Source organism: Eleutherodactylus coqui, chromosome 10 (assembly GCF_035609145.1).
Source record: "Eleutherodactylus coqui strain aEleCoq1 chromosome 10, aEleCoq1.hap1, whole genome shotgun sequence".
NCBI lineage: Eukaryota > Metazoa > Chordata > Amphibia > Anura > Eleutherodactylidae > Eleutherodactylus > Eleutherodactylus coqui.
In genome coordinates, this window is record NC_089846.1 from 75,771,149 (window position 1) to 75,785,290 (window position 14,142).

At 49.6% G+C, this 14,142-nt stretch overlaps 1 protein-coding gene across 1 annotated transcript; it reads right to left on the bottom strand.

The window, feature by feature from the left end:
• Window positions 1–4,661: 4,661 nt before the first annotated feature.
• Window positions 4,662–14,120, bottom strand: RPS18 (ribosomal protein S18). Its single transcript, XM_066581316.1, has 6 exons — window positions 14,095–14,120; window positions 12,686–12,784; window positions 12,474–12,560; window positions 12,301–12,402; window positions 11,729–11,820; window positions 4,662–4,778 (listed from the first exon to the last, which is right to left on the bottom strand). The coding sequence occupies exons 1-6, from the start codon at window positions 14,095–14,097 to the stop codon at window positions 4,703–4,705; spliced, it is 459 nt and encodes a 152-aa protein (XP_066437413.1). The 5' UTR covers window positions 14,098–14,120; the 3' UTR covers window positions 4,662–4,702.
• Window positions 14,121–14,142: the final 22 nt, after the last annotated feature.

Consider the following 14,142-nt stretch of genomic DNA (forward strand, 5'->3'; position numbering starts at 1 on the left):
GGTCGAGACCCCGGCCTTTGCATGCCTCCTGGATAGCCATCCTGATCCATCTTGCAATGGTACTCTAGATGCAGTCTTTCCTTTTGCCCGGCCCCTGAAATTGGACAAAGAGGTTATTATGCTTCTGAAAGGACTGGGTAGCCTCTAGATACGCTACAACAGCCCTCCTGACGTTTAAGCCATGGAATTCTCGCTCTGTCATTACGGGGATCCTGGCAAAAAGAGGGTAGGGTAATTGCCTGCTCTCTGTGGAATTTAGATACGACTTTTGGAGGGAAGGCAGGATCTAGATCAGGGGTGTCAAACTCATTTTCACCGAGGGCCACATCAGGCTTATGGTTGCCTTCAAAGGGCCGATTCTAATTGTTAATTGTTAGACAGTATAGTAAAAGTGAACCTCACAGTGGCCCGATCGGTAATAAGGTCCCCCATAGCGGCCAGTGGCACACACTATTATATATATATATATGTGGTCTCAGGTATACCAGCTGCTCTCTTCTTGGGGCCCTCCTGCATACTTGGGCCCCTGATGTCTCCCCAGGCCTGCAGCCATGAACAGAGGTAGGGCAGGTGAGAGGAGTTCAGCGTTGACCGGCTCTCACTCTGCAGCTGCTCCTCCTCAGCGCCGCTCTCTTCGCTGCAGAGATCATGTTCTCTGCAGTCTTCTTCCCTCCTCCGTGGCCGTTGTCAGTCTGCTATCGGCACTCCCCTATTACTGTCTGCACTAGACAGAACAAGCCGATAGAAGATCGCCTACTGACAGCAGCACAGAGGTGAGGGAACTTTATTCACAGCTGGTGGGCCACCAGAAAATGAGGTGGTGGGACGGATTCAGCCCGCGGGCCTTGTGTTTGACACCTGTGATCTAGATTAAAGATGACTCTATCGTCTTGTACCACCATATGTGGCTCCACACAACATAATGCCTGTAATTCTCCCACTGTCCGTGGCGAGGTTATGGCGAGCAGGAGAGAGGCCTTAAAGGGGTTGTCTCGTGAAATCAAGTGGGGTTCAGCACTTCTGTATGGCCATATTAATGCACTTTGTAATGTACATCGTGCATTAATTATGAGCCATACAGAAGTTATTCACTTACCTGCTCCGTTGCTAGCGTCTCCGTCGCCATGGATCCGTCTAAATTCGCTGTCTTCTGAATTTTTAGACGCGCTTGCGCAGTCCGGTCTTCTCCCTGGTGAATGGGGCCGCTCGTGCCGGAGAGCTGGTCCTCGTAGCTCCGCCCCGTCACGTGTGCCGATTCCAGCCAATCAGGAGGCTGGAATCGGCAATGGACCACACAGAGCCCACGGTGCACCATGGGAGAAGACCCGCGGTGCATCGTGGGTGAAGATCCCAGCGGCCATCTTGGTAAAGGAAGAAAGAAGTCGCCGAAGCGCGGGGATTCAGGTAAGTAATAAACTTTTTTTTTTTTTAACCCATCCATTGGGTTTGTCTCGCGCCGAACGGGGAGCCTATTGAATAAAAAAAAAAAACGTTTCGGCGTGAGACAACCCCTTTAAGTTTGAGCAACGTTATGGGGAGTTGGGGGGAGGGGTTCAAAAGGTGGCTTAATAGTTTATTAGGACCAAATTTAGGTCCCATGTAGGAAAGGTTTCCCTAATAAAAGTCCAGAGTCCGTCAGCCCCTTTGAGGAACCTGCGGACCCAGCAATGCTCTGCCATAGGATAATCCAAACAGGATCCTAATGCTGCTACCTGTACTCCAAGAGTCCTTGGTCTTAGACCCTTTTCTAGGCCGGCCTGCAGAAATTCCAGAATTATAGGTATATCTATACTCAGGACCTCACTCGGATTTAAGTTGCAGTACTCAGAGAATTTCTTCCACACTTGATTGTAAATAGCTGTGGTTACAGGTTTGCGGCTTTTATTCAAAGTAGTAATTACTTTTTCTGAGAGCCCTTTCCCCCAAAGTATTATGCCTTCAGCATCCAGGCTGCTAACTTCAGTCTTTCGACTCACGAGTAAGTTAGTGGAGCCTGGAATAGGAGATCTTGCTTGACTGGTAGCTTAAGTGGACCCTGGATTGCCTGGGTCTTCAATAGGGAATACAAAGGTCTCTTGTCCCACATGGGGGCGACTAGGATTACCGCTGCTTGGCTGACCTGAATCTTTTTGAGGATATGAAGGATCAGTGGGAAGGGAGGGAATGCATATGTCAGGTCTATGTTCCAGTTCTGAGACAGGGCGTCTACCCTGCATGGATTGTTCCTTGGATTGAGGGAATAAAAGTCCCGGCATTTTGTATTTGCCTTTGTGGCAAATAGGTTGATTTGTGGTTGCCCCCACTGGCGTGTTAGGAGATCGAAGGCTCGTTGGTTCAGACACAATTCTCATGGGAGGACAGTTTGCCTGCTGAGGAAATCTGCAATGACATTTGTAGCTCCCTTCAGATGGACTGCTGAGAGGGAGAGCACCGTGGATTCTGCCCAGCGTAGTATCCTTGCCGCCAACTGTTGGAGGTGCGGGTGTCGTGTTCTCCCCTGGTGACAGACAAACAATAAGGCTGTCATGTTATCAGTCAGGATTTTGACATGCCTTTCTTTGTGATGGGGTTCTGCCACACAGAGGGTCTCCCATATTGCCCTTAGCTTCCCATAGTTGGATGAGCATTCCGCTATTCAAGAGTCCCAGGTTCCCTGAAAAGTCAGGTCAGCTACTTGTGCTCCCCGCCCCCTCTTGCTTGCATCCGTCGTGATGGATATAGAGGGTTCTTGTAACCAAGGGGTACCTTTACTAAGGTTTCTCTAGGAAGTCCACCAGCACAGGGACTGTTTACCTTGACCGGACAGGCTCACCTTATCTAGGGAGATCTGCCGTTTGTCCCACTGGGCAAGGATAAACAGTCGTAGCTTTCAGGTATGGGCTTGTGCCCATGGGACTATTTGTGTACAGGCTGTTAATAGGCCCAGAAGTTTCATTGCATCTCTGATGGATACTGTCATGGCTTGACATAGGAATGAAACCGATTGGATAAGGTCCTTACTCTTGGCCGGGAGGAGACGTGATTCATAGGTGTGGGAATCTAGGAGTACCCCCAGATATGTCTTCTGCGTACCCAGGATCAGGTCTGACTTTAGTCAGTTTACTATCCAGCCCAAGTCATCCAAAGTGGACAGGACTACGGCCAAGTCTGCGCGTACGGTCTCTGCTGACTGATACTAGCAGGAAATGAACCAGATAAGGATTTAATTTCTCCTAAAGTAGGCTATCATTTCTATCACTACTTTCTTGAAAATTCTAGGGGCAGTAGAGATACCAAACGGTAGCCATAAATTGGTAGTGATAAACCACATCGCCTATTTGGAAGGGAAACCTCAGGCTTCAAGATTAAAAATGGTTCTGATAGAGCCGTTTGGTTTTTTGATCAAGAAAAGGGGGGGGGGGGGGGGGGGGGAATGGAAGCCTAGCTGTCTAACTCTTCCCTGGGATCCTGTTCTTTTGATGCCTCTCTCTGGTTCAGCCACAGGACCATAGATTTGGCTACTGATGTCGCCACAATTTGGCTTCAGTAGTGAAGGAAGTCGCTTTCCATGTCTTTTTCATCAGTCCGTTGACCTTCTTGTCAATAGGATCTGAGAGTTGAGATGCATCGTCAAAAGGCAGCAGGGTTTTCTTAGCCATCTTGGCTATCTGCATGGCAACCAGGTGCAAATGCCAGACAGTTCTCGATTTCTTTTGAGACTGGTAGTCTCTTTTCTGGTTCCTGCTATTCGTCCAAGATGTACTTGTTGCAGAGTCTTTTTTTGGAAAAATTAATTTTCCTCCTTGACATCTTTTGGCATTCCCTAAATCTTAGCTATAAGTAATAATGTAAACCGTTTGGTATGTCTGAAAACCGGTAATTACGGGGGGCTGGTTGGGATGGGTACATGGGGGTAATAAAGCCACATATCCTCTCCTCCCATGCTTTTTTTGGGTATTGGTATTTCTTGACCTCAGCAGCAGGGATGGGGTGTAAAGTGGCGCTCAACAAGCTACTCGTGAAACTGGAGGAAGGAGTGTGTTCCCGGGGCCCCTTGTAAATTGCATATTACAGGTAGCTATCTGAATAACGCCAGACTCACGCAGCCAGATGTGGAATTCTCTTGTGGAGGCCAGCAGCGGATCCCAGATGTGTGCCCCATCCATTACTGTAGGCATTATATGGGCAACCTGGTGGTTGGGCAGTGTACAGTGCAGTTTAAGGCTTCACTCATTCCAGTGCATGCCTGAAGCACAGCAGTGGCCCCCATAGACTTAACACGGTAACTGAAAGTTACCTGAAAGTATCAAACTCACATGTGATGATTTTACGCCAGCGGTGAGCATGTGTGTCATCTAATGATATCAATATACTAAGTTACAGCAATGGGGTCAAAGTGTAAGCAAGAAAAAACATGAAGGCTTACTTTTATTAGTATGGATTTACACTGTCTTTTCGGAGGGTCAACCCAAACGTCCCATGGACCCCCAAGACCACAAGCCAACACTGATTTGCCTCAGAGCGTCCCAAGTACCTGAAATAGGTAGCCTGCAGACGCCGGTGACCGGACCAGCTCCATTTAACATCCCATTGTGCACTGGAAGACAACCCCAGAATTCACAGACAAGTCTTTAGACCCTCAAGATGATACAAGCAGGACTGATAATGACAAAAGTCAGATGTTTGTTTTATACAGAACTTTATTAACAAACAGGCAGACCGGTTACTTCTTCTTGGATACACCAACTGTACGTCCACGGCGGCCGGTGGTCTTCGTGTGCTGTCCTCTCACACGCAGACTGGAAGGAGAGAAGTCATGTTACTGAGGAACATTTAAAAAAAAAAAAAAAAAAAAAGGGGGTGGGGGTGGGGGAAACAAACAAAAAAACCCTCAGCTACATCCTCGTGTGCAGCTCAGCCCTCGATAATAGGGCTTGTCCAGTTGTCATCAAGAGTAGATCAGCAGGGTTTTTAATCACCAAATCCCCCCCAGTAATCAGCATGGTCCAGGCTGATGAGCTAATGCAATGAGGAAGCAGACAGCTCTGTTCTCACCGCAGTGGTGATGGTTGGTATTGCAGGCCACTCCCTTCAATGGGAACTTCACCTGCAATACTTAGCCTGGTCACTGCCCTGGGAGTGGAGCTGTGAGCTTTTTTTCCATGTATAGCTGTCTGGGCACTACTTAGACTTTTTTTTATTAACCAACTAAGGCTTATTTGTAGAGTAGGGCTTATAGTTCAAGCATCCTCCAAAAAAAAAAAAAAAAAAGCCTTATGCCCACGGCCATAACGATCTGCGCCAGCGGAATATCGCAGCAGAGTCCATCATGGTGCCCCGAAGAGACCCCATCCTCACCTGCCAGATCTGCCGTACGCATCCCACCTGTCGTGCCGGCGAAGTACAGAGATGACACGGCCAGCAGGGATGTGTAATCTTGCAATACTTCTGCTGCGCTCACGGCAGAAGTATAGCGTGATGGTTGCCTTCCATTGACTACAATGGAAGCAGGCCACGTGTTTTTCGCGGCATTTAGAGCAGGACGTGGTTTCTTCCCCGCTGAGGAATTCCAAAGCGTGAACATTGAGCTATTAGGTTCAATAGAACCCAATAGCTGCAACATATTGCCGCAGATTTCAGCCGTGTTTCACACGGCAGAAATCCATCTGTGGGCATTAGCCCTTAAACAAAAAGAAGTGTTTTGCATCACCATTTGATTCACGATTTGTACAATAAATTGAACTGTTCACCATGAAAGGAAGGGGGTGAGAAAAACAAAGCATGTGATAAAACATGTGCCCTAAAAGGCTACAAGGGAAAAAAAAACCCACAGCTCGTCACACAAAAAACAAGCCCACATAGGGCCGTGTCAACAGCTTTTGAAAGTCAGTGTCTTAAACCCCAAAGTAGAAGGGGTTAATGCTGAAGTTACTTGGAACAGCGGATTCTTCCATCAGGCTGCATTACCCCATTTCATACTACATAAAAAACGGAACACGAACAAACACACACACGGTTTGGATGCAGCGAAAAACCACGAGATTTCCACTGGGAGAAGCGCGGCCGCAGCGGAAGAAAAAAAAGAAACCACAAACATGCTGCAGCCGGCAGATCCGCACCGCAGCGACGGCTCTGCCACGGCGGATTCGCAGTCCCATGTGGACCACATGGTTGGCTAATCCCAGGATTAGCAGCTGCAGTCGGATTTGCCACGGCAGAATTCCGAACGGAATTTTCGTGGCAAATCCGCCCAGTGTGAACTCAGCCTAATAGTAAATCCCACTGCAGACACAAGGCCTGCTTCTCAGAAGTGATCCCGAGTATACTGTAATCCCAACCCATCCTGAATGAAGCAGCCAGGCTCATCTTCCTGTCCAGCCGCTACTCGTACCCCTCTGCCCTGTGTCAGTCACTGCACTGGCTGCCCATCAAATGCAGAATTCAATTCAATCACCACTCTCATCCATAAAACCCTCCCCAGCACTGCATCGCACCACATTGTATCCCTCACCCACAGCACCGCGCACTTATATTAATTTGAAGATCTAATCCCTGCCTCCAAGACTTGAACGCGCAACCCCAAAACAAAGCTTTAGGTGTGCTCTAAAAACACCTCTTCAGGGAGGCATACCATATCCCCCAAACCAAACCCCTCTGTACCCCCTGATAACATGCTCCCTGACCTACTGACTGCACTCACTGCCAGCTGCCATCAACCGCGCCCTGCAGTCATACTGATTCAGCCACTATATGGCCTGACCATTGCTTATGTGTATAGCATCCCTCACTCCACCTCGCCATATCTTGCCCATTTCTACCCTGCTGTACTGTGCCCCTCTCCACCCCTTTACCCTCTATCACCCCACTATCTGTAGTATGTCAGCCCGTTGGAACCCCTGCACCCCTACTGTCCATCAGCTGACTACTACATGCAACTAGGGTTTTGCATCTGTTCCCCCCAGTCTTGGAAGCGCTGCAGACTATGTAGGAGCTAAATAAATAATTATCCTAGCACAAGTGGCTTCCATCACAACCATGTCCAGAGGCCTCATCGTAAGGCAATATGAGAAGATGCACCTGGAAGGAGCCGCCACCTACAGACCAGTCATGTGAAGACAGCAGGGTGCGAGGATTGGGTGGCCACTAATAGACATGGATGACAGGTTTACAAATCGGAATCTGTGGACAAATATGTACAGGCTAGCCACCCATTACAGGACTACAACTACCAGCATGTCCGGACCTCTAGCTTGAGTTTCCAGCTACAGCAAAGTTTTAAGTTGCAGACCCCCGGTCTAACTGAAGGGGCTTTCTCAGCAAATGCCAGGCGTGTCACTGAAAGTCTGTCTCGCATAGTGCTCATTCTGCGATTTTCATGCATGTGCGATGCGTTCGTGGTAACTTATGATTGCATTGATGTACGTGTTTTTAAAAACACTCGCAAGAAAAAGATAAAACAGACATGCAAATCATAACATGAGTGCGATGCGTTTTGCGGTGATTCTTGAACGAAAATTACCCCAAAACAGACGGTTTCAGATCATTGCAAAATCTTAAGTGTACATAAAGCCAATGACATCCCTGGGTGCCGCCCCTGTGGGAGTTCAAGTTTTGACCCAAGCCATCCGATAGACCGCGGCAACACTGGTTCACGCATCAAACACGATTCATCCGGCGGTGCTGTAGGCGTGCTGAATGGCTGTGGAGAAAGTCTCAAAAGCCTGCAGATTTTCTCCACTTTAAATTCTTGCTCAGAACATACAACCTTGCCCTCCAAAACACCAAACAAGTCTACTTAACCTCTCATCTCCTCACTATCCCATAACAGTAAAAGACTGACTTTCCACTGCCTTCTCAGCCCAAAACTGCAGTCCGTGACAGATCTCAGTGCTGAAGAGCTGGCTGCATACTTCAAAAAGAAAATTGATGACATCCGGCAGGAAATATCCTCCCAATCCCAGACTAGCCGTGACCCTAGTCTCGTCAGTACTGCATCTAGCTCCTGTTCACTCTCTGTACTTAGACCAATGACAGAAAGAAGTCTCCAGACCACTCTCCTTCGCTCGCCCCACCACCTGCACTAGCGACCCTCTTCCCCCACACCTCCTGCATTCCCTCTCCCTGGTGGTCATTTCCCACCTCACCACTATATTCAATCTTACTGACCTCTGGCATCTTCCCCCCTCCTCATTCAAACACGCTATCATTTCCCTGCTGCAAAAGAAACCGACTTGACTCCACCGATGCTGCCAGCTATCAACCCATCTCAAACCTCCCCTTAATCCTTAAACTACTAGAACGCCTGGTTTACTCTCGCCTTATAAGCCATCTCTCAGAAAATTCTCTTCTTGACCCTCGACAGTCCGGCTTCCGCACCCCTACACTCAACAGAAACCGCTTTGAATAGAGCATTAAACGACCTCCTGACTGCCAAATCGAGGGCTGACTACTCCCTACTCATCCTTCAGGACCTCTCTGCAGCATTTGACACCGTTGACGAAACACTTCTCAGTATGCTTTGCTCCACATGGACTAAAGAACACTGCCCTCTCCTGGGTTCTCCTCCTACCTATCTGACCGCTTCTTTAGTATCTGTTTTGCTGGCTCTACCTACCCTCCTCTTCGCCTTGCTGTTGGAGTCCCCCAGAGCTCAGTCCTCAGCACCCTCCTCTTCATCTACACAGCCCCCATTGGACAGACCATCAGGAGATTTGGTTTCCAGTACCATCTCTATGCTGATACCCAGCTATACACCTCCTCCCGGGATATCACAGCAACATTCCTTCAGAATGCCACCGACCGTCTGCTGTCTCTAACACTATGTCCTCTCTCTACCTAAAACTGAACCTCTCAAAAACTGACCTACTGGTGTTCCCGCCTTCTACTAACCAACCTCATCCCCACATCTCCATCTCAGTGTGTGGCACCACCATAACTCAGACTTCACGCCTGCTGCCTTAGGGGGTCATATTCGACTCAGATCTCTCCTTCACCCCCTACATCCAATCCCTCGCCCGAACCCGTCAGCTGCACCTCAAGAACATTGCTAGAATACACCCTTTTCTCACAGTGGACATGCTAAAAACGCTTACTGTTGCCTTATCCACTCTCGGCTCGATTATTGCAACTCGTTGCTGATCGGCCTCCCCTGCACCAAACTCTACCCCCTCCAATCCATCCTGAATGCAGCAGCCAGGCTCATCTTCCTGTCCAGCTGCTACTCGGACGCCTCTGCCCTGTACCAGTCACTGCACTGGCTGCCCGTCAAATACAGACTACAATTTAAACTCACTACCCTCATCCACAAAGCGATTCACAGCACTGCGCCACCCTACATTGCTTCCCTCATCTCAATTCACCACCCAGCAGCCTCCGCTCTGCTAATGCAATCAGACGGAGTGCCCGTTTAATTCGAACCTCGCATTTCTGCCTCCAAGACTTCTCCAGAGCAGCACCAGTCCCCTGGAACACGCTACCAAAAAATATCTGGGCAATCACTGACACGCTAAACTTGAGGCGTGCTCAAAAAAAAAAAAAAAAAAAAAAAAAGCACCTTTTCAGGGAGGCATACTGTATCTCCTAAACCAAACCCCTCAGTACTCCGCCTGATAACATGCTCCCTGTCCTACTGGCTGCAATCCCAGCTAGGTGTGATCAACCGGCACCTGCAGTCATCCTGATTCCACCACTATATGGCCGACCATTGTCTGTGTATAGCATCCCTCACTCTCTACCTTGCCATACTGCGCACATCTCCAGCCTCTACCTTCTGTATCACCCCATTATTTGTAGTGTGTAAGCTCGTTGGAGCAGGGCCCTCACCTCTACTTTTTCCATCAATTGATTACTTGATGTAACCGTTGTGTAATTTCCCCTATATTGTAAGCACTGTGGAATATGTTGGCGCTATATAAAGATCATTTTGAACGTGATAAAGAAAAAAAAAGACCCCGACAAGTTCGACAGGTACGTGCTCCCACATGCGGAATCCAACCGGCCTGTGGACATGAGGACCTTCAGCTACATTCACATGGACAACCGCAATCTCACGCTCAACATGCTTTTTATTTGTTTTAAATTCAAAAACGGCTGCATCATTTAACATAGTATGTCAGGGTGAGAAGCCCCTCCCCCGTCCATGGAGCCCAGCCTATTAGCCCCCAATGATGATCTACATCAGCGTCTCCCACCCCGTCCTCAGGGACCACCAACAGGTCATGTTTTCAGAATTTCCTCAGTATTGCACAAGTGAGGTAATTATTGTCGGTGCTGCAGACATTACGCCAGGGGTTCCCTCTATAGGATATCCTGAAAACATGACCTGTTGGGGGTCCCTGAGGACTGGAGGTGGGAAACACTGATGTAGAGGAAGGCAAAAAGCCCCAATGAGAAATTCTGATCCTCAGGTTCAAAGAACCACAGATTTCCCAATGATTTAAATTCAACACATTACACTTGCGCACATCACATACCATGCAAAGTCTTATGGTCCCATTGAAAACAATGGGCGCCTTGTTCCAAGGAAAACCCCCTAAATAGAACATACTGCGTGGAAAAAAAAAAAAAAAAAAAAAAGGTGGTGGGAGGGGGGGCACGCAAGAGAGGATTTCATATTCGCGTGGGTTATGCGCATGGTGCAAAATCCATGTGTGAATAAAGGCCCATTTAGAGACAACGATTATCGCTCAAAGCCATCTTTTGAGCGATAATCGTTGTGTCTAACTGCACTCACATTGTGCAGTTTTCGTTATGCCGTCACTCAGTTGTCATTCAGCGTGCTAAAAAATGACGATGAGCCTCATCAGGGATTCACAGTGGGATACAGCTGATACTATTGTTTCAGCTGTATTCTGCTCCCTGATGACAGGCTGGGTATGAAGAACACAGTGGTCCAGCCCTGTTCTTCATACCTGACACGGAGCGCTCGGCTATACAACAGCTGGGCTCTCGATGCGGAAGACAAGCTGGGACACCCTGCTTGTCTTCTGCATCCTCCGTCCTGAGGGCTTGGCTGCAACACAGCTGGGCGCTCAGAGTTGCGGGGGAAGAGCTGGATGCAGAAGATGAGCGGGAACACCCCGGCTCGTCTTCCTGCTCCGCTGGCAGCGCAAGGTGATCGCTCATCTTGCGCTGTAAATGACAACGATTATTGCTCAAGTAGCTTGAGTGACATCTTTTGAGCGATAATAGTTGTGTCTAAATGGGCTTTAAGCCCCAAGTGGGAGAAGAAGTTGGACTCAGTCTACATGAAATGAGCCAATCAGCCGTCCACTGAGCCATTATATACAGTTAGTCGCCCACAAGAGCTGTAGACGGAAGCTACATGAGTTGAGCCTCGCTAATAGTCACTAGTGCTGGAGGGGGGGGGGGGGGGGGCAGGTAAACTAGGTCATCACTTGTTGATCGAACAGGATCCGCTACTCAGGATCCCAACTGATGCGATCCATCTAGTAGTCAGTGCTTGTAATTGCAAGCACAGCTCTCACTGAAATCAGTGAGGCCCCAGCCTGCAGTTGCTAGTACCGGCCTCTACACAGCTTCCACTCTGGCCCGATGTATGTGTGGTGTTGACAGCGGGCACACGACTAACTGATCCCAACAGGTCATCTATTTTCCCTGGAAAACACCCGACAGTCACCCCGTTAAACAGCAACCCAAAACAAATACTGAGCTCTTAAAAATCTGGATAGAGAACTTCAGAAATACAAGACGGATGGGATCTACATGTCCACCCCAGACCATCACTCACCCCCAGAAGTGACGCAGGCCTCGGTGCGCCTTGATCTTCTTAAGCCTCTCCAAATCTTCACGGAGTTTGTTATCAAGGCCGTTAGCCAGGACCTGTGGGGACAGAACAGTCAGAGTGAACGCTAACACCCAAGAAGGGACTGTAAACCCTCCCTGCAGCCCTCATCTTCACACTCAGATCCCCACCTTCCGGTGACCGAACGAGACCCCCCGACCCCCCCCCCCCCCCCCCATACAGCTACGCGGGGCGAGATGTGTTCAGTGGTACCAGTTTTCCAGGACTGTAGCTTTGAATGGGAACTTTGCCTGCAGTACCATTCCTCACCACTACGGGGCGTAGGGAGCTGTGTGCTCCTAGCTCCGTACACCAACCGCAGCTCCAGATGCTGGGCTCTCGATCAGCTATGGATGACCCATCCTAAGAATAGGTCATCCATTGTCTAGTCCTGGAAAACCCCTTTAAGGCTAAAAGATAAGAAGTCACTAAGCCACTTATCAAACCAGGGTAGGGAATCTAAATCGACAGACCAATCACATATCTATGGGCCACCGGGGGGCGCCACAACCACACACCTGGCTGTACTTCCCATCCTTGATGTCTTTCTGCCTGTTGAGGAACCAGTCTGGGATCTTGTACTGCCGAGGATTCTGCATGATGGTCACCACGCGCTCCACCTGAGAGGAGAGGACAGGTGAGATCACAGGTACACAACATCCACAGAGCCCCTCCAGGCCCGTTCACCCACCTCATCCTCCGTCAGTTCTCCGGCACGCTTTGTGAGGTCGATATCAGCCTTACGTAGAACCACGTGAGCGTAACGACGGCCAACGCCCTGCGAGAAGAAAATGCATTACTAGTCATCGCTGTACAAAATGGTGGTGAAACCAGCACCCCCAGCCGTGGAAATAGTGGGAGTCACTGAGGCACTACAGTACAATATGTAAGCCCAATACTCACTTTTATGGCGGTGATGGCGAAGGCGATCTTCCTGCGCCCATCAATGTTTGTGTTCAGGACACGTAGAATGTGCTGAAACTTCTCCGGGATTACCAGCGACTGCAGAGGAGACAATGCGAACCGTTTGTTACGGAATTTCAGCTGCTGGTTTTAGGTCCACGTTTCTAAGACGGTGCTTGCTGTCCGTGAATGGAAATATTAAGACCCGAAGCCAGTAAACCCGCACAGACTGCAGCCGAGGCTCCGATCAACATCCACAATAAGGATCAATTTTTAACAGCTCAACCATAAGAGTTAAAGGATTCCACGACTTTTTTTCTCCTTTCACTGGCGGCCCGGATCCCCACGATCAGCTGACTTCTCATGCTGCTGACACTGATCAGCGCAGGAAGCATAGAGTGCTGACTACACTGCTGTAACCTGGGGTAGCATTGCAGCACTCCCCCCAATGGATTCAAGAGGAGCAGCTCCTGCCATACCACCCGGGCCGCTGCGGTCAGTGTGAGGAGCTTCCTGCTGCGGCTGTGGGATAAGCGGGTCCCCATTGGTCAATAGAACAGTTTACAATTCGGCAATATCCCTTTAAAGCAAACAGACCCACTGCGCTTCTGTCCCAGTCTGAGAGCTCCGTTTAAAGCGTCCTAACTGGTCATGAAGTAAAGATCATTAAATTGAATAAACTGAAAAACCCTTCTGTTGGCATCGGTGCCAAGCTGATCTATAGGACCTCGGCAGATGGTACCCTGAAGGGGAGAAGCGGCGCTGCGTACCACGCCATTTACTGCCGACAACAGCGATGCCTGCAAACTGAGGACCTGTCCCCAACAACAGGCGCTTACTTCCATTTCTCAGGTCTGAAAGAGGAGCTGCTGGGAGTTACAGGGTTAATCAGGTTGCAGAGCTGATGCCTCTGTTCACTGACTGCAAGCAGAGGTCCTGAAAACGCTGATGAGACGTAACAAAAGTATATTCGTAGACTGCATTACTGTCAGCGCCGCTCTGGGGTGAAGTAGCGCAGCAAGGGATGTCAGACCACCCAACGTAGTCCATCCGGGCCGACAAGTACCAGCTGCCCAATAATACCACAGGCGTTCCACCACAAAACACTGCCCACAATTTCAGCAAGCACCCTCCTAAACCCCAACAAGAGTGGGGGCTACAACTCCCAACTACCCCGCAAGGCAGTAGAAGCCACGGGGGCCGTACAGTGCCAAGGGTCCGCACAGTAGGGGGGGCCCAGGTCCGCGCACCTCCGTACGTTACCCACCAGCAGGGGTATCTAGGCGGCGCACAGAGACCTCCCACCACGGCCGGCCTCAGAAATCCCCCCACACCGGCTGCCACTGACCCCCGGGCCCGGATGGTGATGGATTGCCGGGTCCCTCTCTTCGCTCTACTAGAACACTCACCATGGCGGCGGCTGCAGGGAAAGAGAGAAAACGGAAGTGACGTGCCTC